Source organism: Garra rufa, chromosome 2 (genome assembly GCF_049309525.1).
Source record: "Garra rufa chromosome 2, GarRuf1.0, whole genome shotgun sequence".
NCBI lineage: Eukaryota > Metazoa > Chordata > Actinopteri > Cypriniformes > Cyprinidae > Garra > Garra rufa.
The window spans coordinates 57,710,911-57,731,802 of NC_133362.1; the positions used below are offsets into that span (position 1 = coordinate 57,710,911).

The window sequence follows — 20,892 nt, forward strand, 5'->3', positions numbered from 1 at the left end:
CATCTCTCTGGTGGGTTGCTAAGAGACGAGTAAACGTACAAGTTCAAACAGAAAAACGCGGCATCGGCCTTCTGTCGTGAGCCGACTCAGAGCCGACCTTTGATGAGCTGGCAAAGTAGAGCACTGACCAAATTACACCCGCCTACGCCTGGCCGATCCTTTTTAGATCTTAGAGTTTATGAGGCCGACGTTCTGCTTACGGGCCGACATCGGCCCGACGTATGTGTGCTGTCTGGGCAGTATCTTCATGTTTGACTCTGAATGTTTCTTCAATCTTCATGTCTTCACTCTCCTCTTTAATAAACGCCATCTTTATAATTGTCTGTCATGTGGATCTCAGTTGCTTCAGCAGTTTTTCTGTGCTGTTTAAGATGAGAATAATTAACAGAAAGAAAAATAAACCCAAACAAAATCTCGAGGTTCATCTCAATCAGCTCCTAGTTCAGTCGTCAGTCAAAGTGATAGTTAAAGGCCCTGAATTACATATAATAATAATAATAATAATAATAATAAAGAATTGAATAACAAAGAATGGGTGCGTCTCAATCAGTTCACTAGTTCAGTAGACAGTCAGAGTGAGAGTTAATAGGCTTTGATATACAAATTACACAGGACGTTCATTTTTAGGTAGGCTATTTTTTATTTATATTTAGTATAAAATTATTTGTACATCATATCTAATATATTATACGTTCATGAAAACATTAGCGGTTGTCATTCCACTCTGTTGTTGTCGTTTGTAGTCCGCGTGCCGCTGAATAGAGCGATTTGAATCACTGAATCATTTCACAAATGATTTGACTCAAATGATTCGGATTCTCAGTTTCTCTCATCACTTGTATTATCACACTCGGAGCGAAACAGAACGCCACCTTCTCTGTTACTAAAGGCTAACACTTTATTTAACTAACACCAAATAAAGCATTACAACATTATATTTAAGAACGCTGCAGTTACTTTGCATAGCTTGTAAAAACACGTCCATGGAACAGTTTGCATTGATTTCAAAACTTAAAACCACAAACCTTTCTTCAGGTGAATCACAACAGATGAGGAGCGCGGCGCATCTTAATGACATCACACACCACCAGACTAAAATAAAAGTCCCATTCGTGCACTGCTCTCTAGAATCACAAATACATAATAGAAATGTATAGAATCGAAATGAAATTTTGTACCCATATGATGATGCATTTGCAAAGTTATTAACATTGTAAATCTGAATACTTTTCTATTTTCTTTCTCTTTCTTATCTCTACTTATTTTTTTTTTTTCATTTAATGTACATTTAAAACACTATACTTTCTGTTTTTATACCTTGCAATTAAATTTACATAAAACTAGTGCTGGAACTGTTACAAAGGGGGTGTGAGAGCAAATTTGATCTGTCACTCTTTTGACTATAGTAAGCATATATTTTTTAATCCTAATGTTAAGATTTACAAAACCTTTTGGAAATCTAAAACCAGTCAGAAGACTGTTGCATATCCACTGTACCGTAATCAAATGTTCATGTATTGTATTGTTTTGTTTTGTCTTTTGCAGGAGGACAGAGCAAAACTGACCGTGGTGCCAAGTGAAGGACTGCGCTTGACAAGAAAACCATGACAGCTTTATATAGTAAGTGAAATAAAAAATACAAGTATCGGACACGTTCTGCAAAAAGTAGTCTTCTTGCATCCCTACATATGAGATAAGTATTTGGTTTCGGACGCAGAGTTGTTGAAAGTAAAATTTACTACAAAAATACCAGCAAGAACTTCATTTGTTTTAAATCACAAAATAAGATATTTTAATGAAATCTGAGAGATTTCTGTCTCTCCACTGAAAGTCTACACAGCTACCACACTGATGTTGCAGAAAGTTTATAAAGATATAATAAAGCGAATTCATATTCATCAAGCAGTTTAGACCTAATTTTCAGAAGAGACTCAATCACTTTGTATTGTGAGCAGATTTAATTTAGGGCTTTACCCAGTGCTTAATTTGTAAATTAATAATTTCCGGAACAAAACCAGCAATTTCTCACCGCTGTGATCGACACCAACCACACAACTTCAGTTTTCCCGGAACATGATGTCATTAACCGGTGATAGCGCAACTATAATCATTTACAAGTTTCTGAATGGTCTCATGTATTATTCTGTTCCATATACGGGCCATTTATATATATATATATATATATATATATATATATATATATATATATATATATATATATATTGTATAATTGTGTTGCTACCAAAATGAATATTATGAAACATCACTGCCATACAGTTTACCAACACCACTGATATTCAGTTTACTATACTGCCAGGTGAAAATAAATAAATAAAATCACTCACCCTCTCTAATCTTCGAGAAGAGCCCACAGAATATTGAAACCTTTCTTGTCATCCTTCTCCCTACTGCGGACTTTGCTGCGTGTGTCAGTCGCATATCTGTGTCCTTTAGTAATCCAAGATCTAACGTACGTTTCTGGTTTAAATTTGCACAGTGGTTGTCCAACAAGGCACAGAAATAACAGGGTTGAAATTGTCTTTATATTAAGAGAGGCTCGGCTTGATGTGCATATCAAATTCATATGAGAGAAGCCTCGTTCGCATTCTGCGCTGGAGATGGGGATTGTATTGATGCACCTAAAAAGTTTGTTGAGTTCACTTGAGACCTGTTGTCCATTACTGTCCTTGTACTCTCTGTAAGCACGCAATACAAGTCTGGGACAGTCGATTTGAAAACGCTCGCAAAGGGACTCAACTTCACTTTCCCCGTATAACGGCCCGGTGTTTTCAGGCCAGTACTGTGGGTAGAGCACTTTCAGTTCATCAATCATCCTGCTGTATCTAGCTGTTTCTTCTTGTCCTCGTCGTCCACCTATACTCAATAAACGTTCCTCTACATTCCTTGCAATAGCCTTGAAAAATTCCTTCTGATCGATCCGTCTGTCACTGGATTTTCCCGCATTCAACCTGACACCTTGGAAGCAATTCTCCTGTATTGCCGTCTGACTTATTACTGCGTGTCGCCCAGGCTGATCTGACATTGCGTCAAACACTCGCATTTGTCGTACAATTGATTTGTGTGCATCAATTATCGTGCATTCTCTTTTTTGGAGGTCAACTGATAACTCTGAAAGTTCCTGAAGAGCGTCAAACATGAGTCCCAAATTGTTAATGAACGCATGAGATGATATACGCGTGATGAGACCAGCATAGGTGCTGCGGGTCACACTGTCGCGTGAGGAATCAGCAGCTGCTTCGCTGAAGTGCTTATGGAGAGCAGGGTAATTGTTCCACACAGCCTCGACAGTTCTGAAGCTTGATGCGACCCACCTAGTGTCTAGAATTCTCCCAATTTTGCGCAGCTGAATGTCTAGACTTTCTGCGCATTCTTTCAGTTCCATTCTATTTTTGTTGGATGTGTTATACAGTGAGTAAAGTTTGTCCATGAGGATTTTGAAATGATCAATTGCTCCAATTGCTTTGAGCGTGTCACTCACAGCAAGCTCGAGTCTATGAGCAGTACAATGCCAACCGGTGACACCAGGGAACAGGGCCTGCATTCTAGCTACTACCCCACTTTTACGTCCAAACATCACTGAGGCTCCATCAGTTGTTACGGCAATCAGTTGCTTGGAGAGGAATTCCTTCGTAAAGTTGTGTCTTTCTAGACTCGAAAGAAGGCTGAGAACAATTCCTTCAGCACTTAAATCGTCAAGTTCCACTAAATCCACAAATATATCGGCAGGTATGTCCATGTCTTGTAATTGCAGTCTCATGTAAATGATAAGGGCACATTTTTTGCTTAAACTTGTTGCCTCGTCAATAATAAGGCTAATTTTAGGGGCGCTTTGCACAATTTTTTCAAACAATTTACGTCTCATTTCAGATGAGATGTGTTCCTGAATGCTGGCGCACGCAACATTAGAATGCAAGATACGCCCCATATCGATGCCATTTAACTCTTGGCAATCTATTTCATGCTCGAATCCATGAGCGGGTCTATTGCGTTTTGCCTCTTTGTAAGCTGTTCGAAATACTCTAGCAGTCGTTTCAATCTGTTCAGCCTGTGCATTAACAACGCTCTGTATAATTGTATTCTGACTGGCTCTTTGCAAAATCCTTTCTGCTGCCATATGTGATTTTGTACGACTGTGCTCAAACACTTTTTTACGAAGTTGCTGTTTTGTTTTATCTGGAGCCGTGGATGTCACCGCACAACTCACCCACTCAGATGCTAATTTCATCCCAACCGTTTGGTCAGGTCCGAGCGATCCCACACTCTGACATGTGCGGCAGCCCAGTTTTTGATTTTGCATAATCAGCCAGGGATATACAACTTGCTTGTTCTTCAGCTGTTCTTGAGACCAAATATCATTAATCTGATCAGTAAAATATTCTGTCACCGACGACGTGGTTGCCTCCTCCATTATTTCTGACTGACATAACTCGGTTTGCTTCTGTCTTCCGCTATCCTGATCCAGATGTGCAGTTCCATCTTCTCGTGCTCTCTTTTGATCAGGAACACCATCAGATTTACTCGTAGATTTAAAAAATGCAAATATGTTTGACTGTCTCTTTGACATTTTGAAAATATGATTATTATTTAGTTAGACCAATAAAGCGTTTTACCCTTTCTGCTGCTTACTGCGCGCGAAACAATAATCACCAACCAATGAGAGTGATTGTAAACTTAAGAACGCTGATTGGTCGAAAATATTTGTTGCGGGCCAATAGCATAACCTCTAAGTGTATCTGCATAAACCCACTCAGCCTTGCTCGCTGTGTTTCATTCACTCATTCTCACACACACACATGCTGTGAGGTCACCAGCACCAAGTTTAATGCCGGATCCATTAAAATAAATACCGGAACGCAAAACACGAAAATCAGGCATTTTCCGGAACAGGATCCGGCAGGATCCGGCTCAAATTAAGCACTGGCTTTACCTATAACATAAACTTTGTTCAGCAAACAAACAGAAGCTTAACCATACTTGCTTGATGTGCAAAACAAACTTAGTTTTTTATGGAAGCTCAAACATGATGTGTAATAGCAAGGAATGAACCCCATTGGTCCTCATACATCAAGCAAGCTTGCTTGAGCTTCTATTTGCCATTACTGATGTGTGCGTTGATTTGTTTCGATGTGGATATGTGATGGACCACCCTTTTAAAATATAGCTGTGATTTTTGTCTGTTACAGAGACAGTGAATTGGTTTTCCAATGTGTTCAAGAAGGCTTTGGGGATTGGAGTGAATTCTAAGCTGGGGGAACTGAGACTGCTTGAAAGCTGTACATGTTTTAGACATCAAATAAAGAGTTTCTTAAAAAAATGTTAGATGTGAATGTATTTTTTTGGACTGAAATATATGGAGGGCAAAATATATTTTTTTATGATTTTAAAATATATTTTCAAAAATATACAAAAAATGGCCAAAAAATTTATTTGTAGAAAATATATTTCTGTGAATATATTTTTTGGCCAATTTATGTATATTTTGAAATATATTTCAAAGTACATTTTAAAATTTATTTTTTTATCGTATGGGAACATTCAGTGAAGAACAGTGTTAGGAATCAAGTGGAACTTTTCAACGGAGTTATTTATTTTTTTATAAATTCAACTATAATTTTCTCTTGTGGACTATTTTATGTGAAATATCTTAATCAGGTCAGTGTGTTTTTCTCCTCTTATATTCACTTTCAAAGACTGTTGATGCTCAATACCATGATGCGAGTCTATAACTTTAAGTCTTTTTCATTTTTTTGTGCAGATCGGCTTTTTAAAGAAAAACAACAGCGCACATTATAACAAAGTCATTTCACCCGCATTATTTTCCTCCTTTCGGCGCTTCACACTCCAGTCCAGCGGGTGGCACTAAGACACTAACTTCTGTTTGACAAACACCATTAAACCTAAGAGCAAGAAGATTAGATTCGCTGTGCTCTCTGTTGTTTTGTAGTGATTCTGTTTTAGTACAATCTGTGAGAAATGTAGTTTCTGTAAACAGAAAAGTACAGTTTTGAATCAGATCAGTAAATACCTTTAATTCTCATCCTTATATCTGTGACTAGGTTTTGAAGCAAGCAGGAATATCTGGAGAAGTATGAGCTGAACTGAGATCTGCTGCTGTGAAGATGCTTATTAAAGTAGAGAGTGAGGAGAACACGAGTGAACTAGAAACCTGGAGAATAAATCAGGAGGAACCAGTGCCTTTGAAAATAAAACATGAGGAACCAGAACTTTTGAAAATAAAACTTGTGGAACCAGAACATTTTAGAATAAAACAGGAGGAACCAGAACCTTTGAGAGTAAATCAAGACGAACCAGAACCTTTGAGAATAAAACAGGAGGAATCAGAAGCTTTGAGAATAAAACAGGAGGAACATGGAGGTTGGTGTTTTATCTTCATTCATCTTTAGTTTGTGGTACATCAGGCTTTCATAATACTTCATAATAAGCTTTATTTTAGCTAGATTTAGTTAACTGTGATAGAAACAATCTTTAAAGCGGATCAGTTTGTTGAAAAGTATATATGGGGGCAGTAACAGTTTCGATGAAGCCCCATTCATAATACATTACAATGGTATTTTTAAAGCATTATAATGAACACATAATGCATTATATAAAAAAAAACCTAAGTTATATCATCTCATGAATAATCATAACAATTTTAATACATTATAATATTTGAGTATTTGTGGTTCTAACCTAAGATTGTGATTATTTATAAGACACAATGGACGGCATATTAAATCTACGTAATTTATAGTGTATTATATCATATCACATGTATTTTTTTACATTATATTTTACAGTTTTATTTTGATGGTCCCCTGGTCTATTAACTATAAGCAACTTTCCAACTACATGTCAACTAACACTCCTTTATTATTATAATTATTATTAGTACTAATAGTAATAATAATTACTGCTAGCTGTCATGCAGTTGCAGAGTTACTTATCAAAAGCTGTCTAAAGGGTCCATTCAAAATAATCAAACTGATAATACAAATGTGTCATGTTACACATTCATCTGAAACATGTTGATACGAGACGATACAACATACTATAAGATTTTTATAATGCATCATTAATTCATTATAATTCCTCAAGAATACTCTTATAAAGTATTATAAATGCAGGCTTCACAGAAAGTGAATTATGTTTTTAACTGATCAAACAAGGCTGATACAGAAACAGTAGTGTTAACTAAAGTCGTGATAATGCGGCAGAAATACTCCAGTGCTATTACATCATTAGTTTCAGGGTTTGTACAACATTTTGGGAGAGAAATTCAAGAACTTTTCAATGACTTTTAAGTATTTCATACAACTTTTTACAGCTCTTTAAAGCTCTAAAATAATCCAGTTTAAACGAGGTGTTTCTCTGATTGGCCAGCTATCCGTGGTTTGTGATTGGCCGAAAACCTCAAGTGTGTGTTGGAAATGTAACACCCCTAACCATGTTGTGATGCCATTTCTTGGTGCATCGAGACAGAAATGATAAAACCCATTATAAATTAGGCATTTGATGCATACATTATTGTTTATATTGATTCTTGATTTTGATGATTGATTATAATGACTCATACTGTCTTTTTATGCATTTTGTCACGGCGTGTAAACATAACAGCATGTCTGCATTTGCAAAGGTAGAACGTGAAACAAGCACTACCCTACACTGCTCAAAAGTCGCATTCAATAGTCAGTACTGAATTCTTTAATGTACTTACAGGCCGTCAGTCGGAAGCACCGACCCACTTTATAGCCTTAATTTTATATTTAAAACATTAACCTCAGCTCTAAAACTTTTAGTTTAGTTACTTTTTTATATTATCTGTTTTATATATTTAATACTTAGTCAGTTTGGTTAACTTTGGTTAAATATTATGTTAATACTGTGCAGTGCACAAAACTTAAGATCTGAGAGATGGTTCAAGTCAGTGTTCATGATGTTAAGTTTAGAGATGTTGTGCATCCACTTATTATTAGTGTGACATTTTAGCATGCAAATAAAGGGGAGAACTTCAAGATATCGACCCTAAAAGTCGGCCAAAAAATCGGTAGCACATATCGGCAATCGACTGACGCTGACCTCTAAACATCGGCATCGTTTATAGAAAAATCCTAATCGGTCGATATCTACTTTAAATGATCATTATTTTTGATATCCCACACACCAGCTCGACCAAATCTGCTTCTGGCGCCACCATCTGTAGGACTTATTGGCACTGCTGTCAAATGTTAGTTTGTTCATGTTTTTCAGCTTATAACAAGTTCCTAAATATGAATCATTTTACTTTCATTTCAGAGTCGATTAAAGAAAAAGAGGAGAATGAAGAATCAAGTCAAGTTGAGGAGAAAAATCATTTCAAAACAGAAAAACCTTTGAGTTGCTCTCAAGTCAAACAGAAAGATTTAAAGAAATGTTGCACCTGTACTCAGTGTGGAAAGAGTTTCACAAGAAAAAGAGATCTTGAGCGTCACATGAAAACTCATACTGGAGAGAAACCATTCACTTGTGATCAATGTGGGAAGAGTTTTTCACGCTCATCAAACCTTAAGGAGCACATGAACATTCACAATAGAGAGAAGCAGTACACATGTGATCAGTGTGGTAAAGTGTATTTAGGGGCTTCAGGTCTGAGGTATCACTTGAAAGTTCATACAAAGGTGAATTCATGCCATTTGTGTGGAAAGAGATTTTGCCGTCTACAAAGTTTGAAAGTATATGAGAATATAAATACTGGTGTCAGAGAATGCATGTGTTCAAAGTGTGAAAAGATTTCTATTTCGGTAACTTATTTAAAACTACATAAGAGGATCCACACTAGAGAGAAATCTTATGAATGCTCACACTGCAACAAGAGATTTAGTCAGTCAGCATGTCTGAAAACACATGAGAGGATCCACACTGGAGAGAAACCTTTTAAGTGTTCACACTGCAACAAGAGATTTAGTCAGTCGGTACATTTGAAAAGGCATGAGAGGATCCACACTGGTGAGAAACCTTATAAGTGTTCACACTGCAACAAAAGTTTTAACCAGTCATCATATCTGAAAATACATGAGAGGATTCACACTGGAGAGAAACCTTATAAATGCTCACACTGCAACAAGAAATTTAACCAGTCATCATATCTAAAAATACATGAGATAAACCACACTCGATAGAAACCTTTAGTGTTCACACTGCATCAAGAGATTTAGTCAGTCAGTACATTTGAAAACGCATAAGATGTTTTACCCTGGAGAGAAAACTTTAGTGTTCACACTGCAACAAGAGATTTCATCAGTCAGTACATTTGGATCCACACTGGACAATAACCGTATCATTTAACTGCATGTGGGAAGCGTTTTATTCGTCATCTGCTATACACAGTCATGCAGAAACAATCTTTTTTTTTTTTTTTTTTCAATCTTGTGTGTATCTCTGGCAGGTTTACACATACTAGTCTGGCATGTATATGTATACCCATCCCTACTTGTAAATTAGTAGGAGTGAGATCAGTCTCATTAGTTTTCTCTTTTACTTTCGGTAATGATCATTTTGCTTGAGTCATTATTAAATGTTACTTTTTTATTAATACATTATATTTACATTTAATATTTTACAACATTGCGGTCAACTGATTGTATTTGCATAAGAAATTTTTTTTTTAGCTTTAATAGTTGAAAGCCATGATGTTTTAGGTTTTGTTCGAAATATCTAAATAATATCAATGGAATTGAGTTAAAAGCCTTTATTGTCTTTGTATTTTTTTGCATACAGTGAAATTAGGAGCATTACTGCTGACTGGTGTTAGAAAACATGTACCACAGACAATATATGAGACTAGAGACTACAGACTGTACAGTATCATTATAAAAGTAGATACAACAACCGATGTGTTTTCCCTGTGGGCCACTGTACAATGTGGGTTGGCCCATTGCTTCTTGTTACTCACCTGTGCTGTTTTGGAAAGCGCAATATTTGAATCCATTGGGGATGATCGTGCAGTAGTAATATTGTTTCGTTTGGCTTCAGTCGGTTTTGTCCAGAGCTCTGGTTTTTGATTCTATTTACTAAATGATGAGCTGTTTCCCCACAAAAGCTGTTTATTTAGCATAATGAGTCCATCACCTCTGTTGACATTTAATCAAACTAAACAGCCTCTGGTCTCCTTCCCTGCATACTGCCGAAGCAGCAGCATTAGCCATTTAACTTTTTTGGCTAAAGGTTGAAGACCTTACCCCTTGAGTCAAAAGCAACGTCTTTACTAAAAATCCACAGGCAGGGAAATTCACAGACAGGAATGGTAGGAACACACAAGAGGTAACCTTGCAGCCGGACACCAGAACACCGAACACAAATCAAATAATAAAGACAGGTTAACCAGACAAAGAAAGATGATGGGAATAACTATATGACAGGAAAACCAAATATGGGTATATGGGAGAAATCAAGACAGAGAGAATGATGGGGGTGTAACATTATTCCCCCCTCCCGAAGGCGCAACTTGCCGTAGACAAGGAATGAAGAAAAAAAGTGGACTGGTATAAAGAACAAAAGAATGGAGAGGGCTGGGAAACAAAGTCTATGCAGGAGGAGGCTTCGGGGGAGAATGATCAACAGAGGCCTGACCGGATCCAACAGAGGGAGGAGCTAAGGAGGAGACAGAAGGGTCCAAGCAGAGCCATACAGAGAGAGAGTTGCGACAACGGAAGTCCAAAACGCTCGATCGTCACGTGATACACGCAGCCCTCAAATAGTTCCAGGAAGTTCATAGCGGGCAATTGGAATACATTGAGTTAGAGGGACAGAACAGCAATTTTTGGTATTTAGTTGACAAAAAATGATTTATTTACATTATTTATAAAATAATGTATACATATGCAGTTGTAATAGTGTTGGTTTTAAAAGATAAAAACCGCTAATATTTGAGGATTAATGTGGTTAGCGATCCGTACCTGTCTTGTTAACATATTTAAGGTAAAAGTCCGTGTTTGCTATATAAACAACATCGTGGTCTTTTACCAAGTAATTCAGCCTTTATATATAACGTTAAATACAATTATTTCTATATGTGCGTGTGTTCTTACAGCTTGTATGTTAATCAAGTGCAATCACATCTTAATGTTTATTGTCGTTTTACTAATCTCATTGTAAGTGTTAAGTTTGTTGTCTTTTTTAAATTAATTCCAAATAAGTAAAGATATTTTAAGATTAAGTGAAAATGAATCTTGATTAAGGTTTTTGATTCTTGTGCACCCCTCAATTATTAATATCTAAAAATGTATTTGTAGTATATTCAAATTGAAAAAAAAATTAAAACATTTTTACACATTAAATCATATATTTTATGTATGTTGAGTTTTGTTATGCACATATTTACAGAAATCAATTTAGACATTAATAATAAATTATAAACCAAGTTGTCCTTGAACAGTCTCCATTACAGTGGGAGTCTACCAGTTACATAAAGCAGAGTTAATGTATGGTTACTCCACTGATCTGGTGAGGAGAAAAAAATTATGCATCAAGTTTTGTTCAATTTACATTTATTTGTATGGCACTTTTTAGTATACACATTGTTTCTAGCAGCTTTACAAATAAGAGCTCTGTTAACAGGCGTATCTGTTTTACTGTAATGTCCATATTACAGAAATGTTCTGAAATTGAGCTACACAAATCATGCAGTTAAGTAACGTCACGTAATCAGAAACAATGAACAAATTAAAGCATGATGTGATCATGTTGATTACAATGCAAGGGCAATTTATCAGTTTTGTATGTTTATTTAGAGTCTGCTTTATCTGAAGTCCTCTCAAGGGTTGACGTCATCTCTTCACAGGTGCTGGTCATCTGAAGTCTTCATAAAAAAACTGGATATAGTCAGCAGGAGCAATCTATAGATTACATTGACAAAATGTTATGTAATCATACTTAGGAGCTGGCACTGTTTTACTTCAGGTGGTTCTTGTTCTGAAAGCAGGATAGAGAAGGAGAATAACAAGAGAAATGGTTTTGTAGTTCTATAGTAGCAAGACGTTTAAGTGTAAAAACAGTAATACATACAGGTTTACAGTGATTACTGCTATAATACAGCAGTGGTATATATATATAATATATATATATATATAGCCTAGCATGATTTTGAAACGAAAATAGCTCGCCTATTTTAAAATTTTCATTCTCACTTAGGTCAATCAGCATTCATTGCAATAAATTCAGAACTATTAAGTAGCTCCCATCAGCAAAAATCCTGTTTAAAAGCCTTAATTACACAATGATGGATGAAACTGCACGGACATAATGCATAACATCCCGTAAATCTACTAATTAAGTGAGAAATAATGTAATAATAATCTGTTTTAATGCACAAGTTAAATTGATTAGCTGTGCTGATAGTATACAGTTTTGTTCTATAAATGTCTTACCTTATAAAAGTTGATCACAGCGGTCTCTTCTGCTGCATCTCTACGGCGCTGATATTATTAGCGCGAACTTCCGGGAACTATTGAGCGTCTCCACGATCCGCCATTGCTGTAAAAAAATGGTCCATTGGCGTCAACGGAGTTGTCGCAACTCTCTCTCTGTATGGCTCTGGGTCCAAGGTGGATCAGACGGAGAGAGGAGCCAGGTCGCAACCATGATTGTAGCCCCCGGCAGAGCCGACAGATAGAGGAGCCATGGTGGAGGAAGGGCTGACGACTCCAGGGGGTCGCTAGACAGAGGCTGAGCAGGTGGCGATGGAGACGGAGAGGATAAGCAGGGCCAAGGGTCTGGCAACCGAGGCAGAGATCCGTATGTCTTGTTCATAAATGAATCAACTGATTTGAATGATCCATTTAAATAAATGCATTAGTTACTCATTAAAACAGTAATTTGCCACCACCTACTGGCATTTTTTATTTGGTAATTAAAAGTAGCATCTATATTTTATATATCATATTCAAAAAATTATATTTAAACTACTATTATTTCAAATGTATAATAGAGAAAGTTAATTTCTGAGGAAAAATAAAAAAGGTGGCAAATGTAAAATATGCTTGTTCTTGTTTGGTACTTGACTTGAATTGCTTGATTTATTTTTGCGCTTGGACTTGTTTGAGACTTGATGGTAGGGACTTGAGACTTGCTCAAGACTTACCTACGTTTAATGCAGACTAAAACAAACAATGTTAATAGCTGCCAATATGACAAACAATGCATTTGTCTGTTTGGAGCAAAATACAAATAGAGGTTGGGAAGTGGTATGAATTTCAGAAGGCTGTTTGATGAGAAGCCTTGTCTGAGCACAACTGTGCCAAGAATAATTACTGACATTGATGATCTTGGCCCTTTACCTGGGCAGTAGTATGTATTTGGTTGGCATTCCTCATCTGTTTCCTCTTCCAAAGTGTTCAGAACGGAATCAAAGATGTTTTGGAAGAGTCTACTGTAAGGAGAACCACCATTGATTGTAATAGATGCTGTTTCATCAACTTCCCAGTTTGGGAAATCTATTATGTCCTGCAAATATACTACACTGCTTGATAAACTAGCAGTGCAAAGCTGAAACGTGACTAATGATTTGAAGGATGAAAATCCGCTGCAGTTGAGTTTATTTTAGAAAAAATATAAATCTATTTTTGAAACTTTTCTCTAATCGTCGATGTTGGCCTAACATGCCACCTAGTGGATGAATCTCTCAATTAGTTTGTCCCATTTTGTCCTGCAAAATCGAGCTGTAATCTATGAAGCACCCCAGTTGGTCATTGAATCTAAGCAGAGTTTTAGATTAAATGTAACTTTATTTAAAACAATAATACAAATAAATAAATAAACAATACCATGGATTTTATGGCACAGCTAAAATAATGGAGTCTGTTTGGATTTGGCAGTATCTATTCTAGAATCTATTCTTGCTTCTGTTAGTGAGAAATAATTATTAGCCCTGTATGGTATAATGATTTCCCTTCACACATAGTGGTAAAAAAAAATAATAGTATGCAGATTTTTACTATTGTTTATTATATCAGTAAGAAGAAAAAAATGTGTTTTACTACATTATCATAATCTAGAATTGTATTTTCTCTTAAATAAAACTAAAAATAATTATATAGAGGACACATTCAAGAAATCATTTTTTTTTATTAAAGGTTTTTTATTTTTCAAAAAGAAGAATAACAACAGAACTTGGCAAATAGTTGCATGGTCACTATTACACCTTTACATAGGTCATAATGGATACATACAGAGGTCAAACTACAAGACATAAAGACATAAACAATCCATTTTTCCAAGTATTGATAATATGTGTCCATTTGTAATCTCAGTGCAAAAGTAATTCTCTCCATATTTTGAAAACTGGTTACTATGTCCAACCATACTGACTTTGTTGGAGGATCCGCCTGGAGCCACTTTCGTATTAAAGCTTTCTTGCTAGTTGCTAATAAAATCTTTAATAAATACTTATCTCTCACTGTCAGATGAGCTGGTAAGTTACCCAAATAAATTGTAGAAAAAGAATAATCAATTGCATCGTCAAAGATATTATGTATTACTTTTGTTATCTCCTGCCAGTACGACTGAATAGCCCCAAAATACATGAAAGTGATCTGCTAGTTGTTCCCCACATTTCCTCCAGCACACCACTATACCTGTATCACCAGTCTGAACAGATTTTAAATTGGGGGTTATAAAGTATCTAACCGGATTCCTCCAGCAAAATTCGCTCCACAAACCAGAGCTAGTAGAAGTAGCTTGAACCGAACATATATTCATCCACTCTTTCTCTGAAATAGCAAGACTGGCTTCTCTCTCCCATTTCAATCTAACCTCCCTAGTTGAGTGTTCATTATTGGATTGAATAGTTAAATAAAGTTTTGAAACAAGTTTCCTATTATCTTTATTTTTATAAACATCAAAAAATAAATCTACTAAATTGGGGTCATGTTTCTCCAAATATTTTATTTCACTGTTGAAATAAGTCCTGGTTTGCAGGTACCTGTAAAGTAAAGAAGTCTAATTTTTCCATACCATACCTATCTGAGATCTCCTGAAAACTATCTAGTTCTCCCTTTAAGGCAATTGAACTAAAAGTAGTGATACCAAGTCTATACCAAAATTGAAACCTCCCATCAGATTTTGCTGGTTTAAAGTCAGGGTCAAAGGTGACCCATCTCAGTAGTCTTAATTGTCTTTCCAGTGAGTGTGATTTACATTTTTTAAACCAGATTCTAAAAGGAACTTTAGTCCATTGATTTAAACTATTAAGATTCTGTTTATACAAAGTTTTGTTACCTAGTAATGATTGCAGTGGTATAGCTAACTGTGAAATTTCCAGATCTTTCCACTTTGCTATATAATCTGGGTTACAGCAGCATGCCAATGATCTTAATTGAGCTGCCTTGTAATAATCTAACAAGCAAGGCAGAGCTCTGCCCCCTTTCTCTTTAGACAGTTGCAGTGTTTTAAATTTAATTCTTGGCTTCCTACCCCTCCAAATAAATCTTGAAATCCGCTTATCCCATTCTTTAAAATGTTTAAGAGGGACTTCCATTGGTAGGGATTGGAAGAGATACAAGAGACGGGGAAGAATGTTCATTTTTATTGTATCTATTCTATTATGCATTTCTAAGGGCAGCTGGGACCACCTATCTATATCTGATTTAATTATCTTATTTACAGGGCCATAATTACTGTCAAATAATTTTGTAGTATCTTTGGTTATTAATATTCCCGAATACTTGATACTTGTTGCATTTTATTTAAATTTAAATCTATTCAACATATCTCTCTGAGGAGTATAATTAAAACTTAAAATTTGTGTTTTTTGAACATTTAGTTTATATCCTGAGTAGGTGCCGAATTTTTTTAACATGGACATCAGTCTAGCAATACTAACCTCTGGCGTTGCAACAAACAGCAAAACATCATCTGCATATAAACAAATCTTTTGCTCTAAACCTCTAACACTTTTCTTGACCTGGTAAGGACTCTAGCAGCTGCATTTTGGACTACCTTAGCCACGTATCGACCGCTTCCCACGTATCGACGTGGACACGAAAGGTTCAGTAGACTTTTTGCTCTAAATGAATGGTTGTTGTCATGGTGTAAAGAACAAAAACTGCTCTTTGTTAATAATTGGAATCTTTTCTGGGAGCGCCCTAGGCTTTACCGCGCTGATGGCCTGCACCCCAGCAGAGTCGGAGCAGAACTCCTGTCGGACAACATCTCCAGGACGCTGCGCTCCATTTGACTAGTAAGCAAATCTTCAAATAGTTGCGTTGATGGCTTTTGTTATGCACATTTAAACGATAGTATTGGTGCTGTCCAACCTATAAAGACTGTGTCTGTTCCTCGAATAGTGAGGTCAAAACTAAAATTTTATGCAGGATCTAGAACAAATCTAATCGTGATTAGACCAAAAAAATGCACAATAAATGAAAAAATGGCTCCTAAACATTAGATCACTCGCACCCAAAGCACTTATTGTAAATGAAATAATCACAGATAACAGTTTTGATGTACTCTGCTTGACTGAAACTTGGCTAAAACCAAACGATTATATTGGTCTGAATGAGTCTACTCCACCAAACTACTGTTATAAGCATGAACCCCGTCAGATTGGTCGTGGCGGTGGTGTTGCAACAATTTATAGTGATATTTTCAATGTTACCCAGAAAACAGGGTACAGGTTTAATTCATTTGAAGTACTTCTACTCAATGTTACTCTGTCAGATATGCAAAATAAACCTCTCCTATCTCTTGCTCTGGCTACTGTGTATAGACCTCCAGGGCCGTATACAGATTTCCTAAAAGAATTTGCAGATTTCCTTTCTGACCTATTGGTTAATTTTGATAAAGCATTAATTGTTGGAGATTTTAACATTCATGTTGATAATACAAATGATGCGTTAGGACTTGCGTTTAATGACCTGTTATACTCTTTTGGAGTCAAACAAAACGTCACTGGGCCCACTCATCGTTTTAATCATACACTAGATCTAATTATATCGCACGGACTTGATCTTACTGATATAGATATCGTACCTCAAAGCGATGATGTTACCGATCATTTCCTTGTATCGTGCATGCTGCGTATCACTGATATTAACTATATAGCTCCGCGCTATCGTCTGGGCAGAACTATTGTTCCTGCTACCAAAGATAGATTCGCAAATAACCTGCCTGATTTATCTCAACTGCTCTGTGCACCCATAAATAAACATGAACTAGACAAAATGACTAGTAACATAGGCACTATCTTCTCTAATACATTAGAAGCTGTTGCCCCAATCAAGCTAAAAAAGGTTAGAGAAAAACGTACTGCGCCATGGTACAACAGTAATACCCATTCTCTCAAAAAAGAAACTCGTAATCTTGAGCGTAAATGGAGAAAAACTAACTTAGAAGTTTTTAAAATTGCATGGAAAAACAGTATGTCCAGCTATAGACGGGCTTTAAAAGCTGCTAAAGCCGAGTATATCCACCAACTCATAGAAAAAAACCAAAACAATCCAAGGTTTTTATTTAGCACAGTGGCTAGATTAACAAATAACCAAACACCTCCCGACCTGAATATTCCTGCACAGTTTAACAGTAACGTCTTTATGAATTTCTTTACTGATAAAATAGACAACATTAGAAATACAATAACTAATATAGATAATACAGCAACTGATACTTCAACATTAGTCATTACACCCAAAGAAAAACTCCAGTGCTTTACAACTATAGAACAGAAAGAATTAAATAAACTTATCACCACATCTAAACCAACAACATGCCTATTAGATCCTGTACCCACTAAATTACTAAAAGAGTTGTTACCTGTAGCAGAAGTACCGCTTCTTAATATTGTTAACTCATCATTATCTTTAGGTCATGTCCCAAAACCATTCAAACTAGCGGTTATTAAACCTCTAATTAAGAAACCACAGCTAGACCCTGGTGAACTGGCAAATTACAGACCCATTTCTAATCTTCCATTTATGTCTAAAATTCTAGAAAAAGTTGTGTCTGCTCAATTGTGCTCCTTCTTGCAAAATAATAATATCTTTGAAGAATTTCAGTCAGGTTTCAGGCCCCATCATAGCACAGAAACTGCACTTGTAAAAATCACAAACGACTTGCTACTTGCGTCAGATCAAGGCTGCGTCTCATTGCTAGTTTTACTTGATCTTAGTGCTGCGTTCGACACTATAGATCATGAAATACTCATAGATCGATTACAAAACTATACAGGTATACAAGGGCAGGCTTTAGGATGGTTCAGATCATACCTGTCCGATCGCTACCACTTTGTTTATTTAAACGGGGAGTCATCGCAGTTATCACCAGTAAAGTATGGAGTGCCACAAGGATCTGTCCTAGGTCCTCTACTATTTTCAATTTACATGTTACCCCTTGGTAATATTATTAGGAAGTATGGGATTAGTTTCCATTGTTATGCTGATGATACTCAACTATATATTTCAACAAGACCAGATGAAACTTCTAACATAGCAAAGTTAACAGAGTGTGTTAAAAATGTGAAAGACTGGATGACAAATAATTTTCTACTGTTAAATTCAGATAAGACTGAGATATTACTTATTGGACCAAAAAACAGTACACAGAATCTCTTAAACTGCAACCTGCAACTAGATGGATGTACTGTTATTTCCTCTACAGTCAAAAATCTAGGTGTTATATTAGACAGCAACCTGTCTTTTGAAAATCATATTTCCTATGTTACAAAAACAGCATTCTTTCATCTTCGAAACATTGCTAAGCTACGGAACATGTTACCTGTTTCTGATGCAGAAAAGTTAGTTCACGCATTCATGACGTCTAGACTGGACTATTGTAATGCACTACTAGGTGGTTGTCCTGCTTCTTCAATAAACAAGTTACAGGTAGTCCCAAATGCAGCTGCTAGAGTCCTTACCAGATCAAGAAAATATGATCATATTACCCCAATTTTACAGTCTCTGCACTGGCTACCTATTAGGTTCCGTATCACTTACAAAATATTACTTCTTACCTATAAGGCCCTTAATTGTTTAGCTCCTGCATACCTAACTAGTCTCCTACTACGCTACAATCCCTCACGCTCCCTAAGGTCGCAAAACTCTGGACTTTTAGTAGTACCTAGGATAGCAAAGTCCACTAAAGGAGGGAGAGCCTTTTCTCATTTGGCTCCCAAACTCTGGAATAGCCTTCCTGATAACGTTCGGGGTTCAGACACACTTTCTATGTTTAAATCTAGATTAAAGACTCATCTCTTTAGCCAAGCATTCACATAATGTATCTCATAACGTTGTAATTTCAGTTACATCTGATCAAATGCACATTAATATTCTTCAGCTTGGGCTAAACACATCATTTTTGTTTGGTTGGAAGTTGGAACAGCAGCTACGCTAATTATTTCTCTGTTTCTCTGTCTCTGCCACGGGATTTCCATCCCGTGGTAACTAGGATTTACACAAGATTCAGCCCGGATTCAGATGAAGAGATGATGCCGACCCCTCAGAGGACCGCAGATGATGCCAGCCTTGAAACAACATACAGCACTACATAATTTGATGTAAATCATAAAGTTGATTACAGCACATAACCATTGCAATTAGTGTTCATCATCTGTTTGATTACACAGTTACTGATTTAATATCTATATCATATGTACATCGACTCAACATACAGTATTCACCACTAATAAGCTACTAAATATATTGTAGTAGCCTAAAACTTTTGTGCAGCTGCTCTGCAACAATCTGTATTGTAAAAAGCGCTATACAAATAAACTTGAATTGAATTGAATTGAATTAACACTTATTCCTTTGATTCCCTGATCATCTCTAATTGACTGAGCTATGGGTTCAATAAATAAAGCAAAGAGGGCAGGGCTGAGAGGGCAGCCTTGACGGCAGCCTCTTTCTAAGTTAAAATTCTTAGTAAGGTGACCATTAATCTTTATTTTATAACATTTTAATACAGTTAATAAACTCATCTTTGAAGCCAAATCTTTTTAATGTTAGATAAAGGTACTCCCATCGGACAGAGTCAAATGCCTTTTCAGCATCTAAACTAATAGCTACAGCTCTGATATTTTCTTTGGTAATATGATCAATTACATGCAGCACCCGCCTAATATTATCTTGTGTCTGCCTATCACGCACAAATCCCGCTTGATCTAAATCCACTAATTCAGGTATTATATCTTCCAGTCTTCTGGCTAATATTGATGCATATAATTTGTAATCCACGTTTAAAACAGAAATTGGCCTAAATGAACTACACTCCTTTTTATCTCTACCCTCTTTAGGAATAATCGAAATTATTGCCTCATTCCATGTTTTTGGTGGTTCACCTCCCTTAAGCATGTAATTAAAACAGTCAAAAAGCATGGGAATTAATTGATCTTTAAAGGCCTTATACCACTCAGCTGGAAAGCCGTCAGATCCTGGAGATTTATTAACTTTTAATCTTGAAATTACTTTCCCTATTTCGTATATTGCCTATAGAAGGTAAGTCCAGTGATTCTAAAAAATTATTAATTTCTTTAGAGCTAGTCGTATTTGTTTCGCTATATAGATTCCTATAGTAGGTTTCAAAAATTTGGTGAATATCTTCCTGTTTGTGATAGTTTTTTTTGGTTTTAGGATCTCTAATTTCAAATATAGTGCTCTCTGCCTGATGCTTCCTTAGCTTCCATGCCAACAACTTCAAAGCCTTTGGGCCATTTTCATAATATCGTTGTCTAGCAAATGTAGCTTTTTTCTCTAATTCCTCCTCATACATTTTATTTATTTCCTTATTAACATTATTTAATTGATTTAGAATATGAGGTTTCTTTTTTCTGATATGTTCTCTCTCTAAGACCTTCAGATTTTCCTGTAAATCATTCAGCTTTTTAAGTTTTTCCTTTTTTTATGC

At 36.1% G+C, this 20,892-nt stretch overlaps 1 protein-coding gene across 1 annotated transcript in view; it reads left to right on the forward strand.

The window, feature by feature from the left end:
• The first annotated feature begins 5,942 nt into the window (after positions 1-5,942).
• The window catches only part of LOC141326004 (uncharacterized), a 100,591-nt gene continuing 85,641 nt past the window's right edge, over positions 5,943-20,892 (forward strand). Inside the window, exons 1-2 of the mRNA XM_073834716.1 lie at positions 5,943-6,396; positions 8,317-9,136. Coding sequence (XP_073690817.1) covers positions 6,141-6,396; positions 8,317-9,136 — 1,076 coding nt within the window. The 5' untranslated portion in view covers positions 5,943-6,140. The remainder of the gene's footprint in view (positions 6,397-8,316; positions 9,137-20,892) is intronic.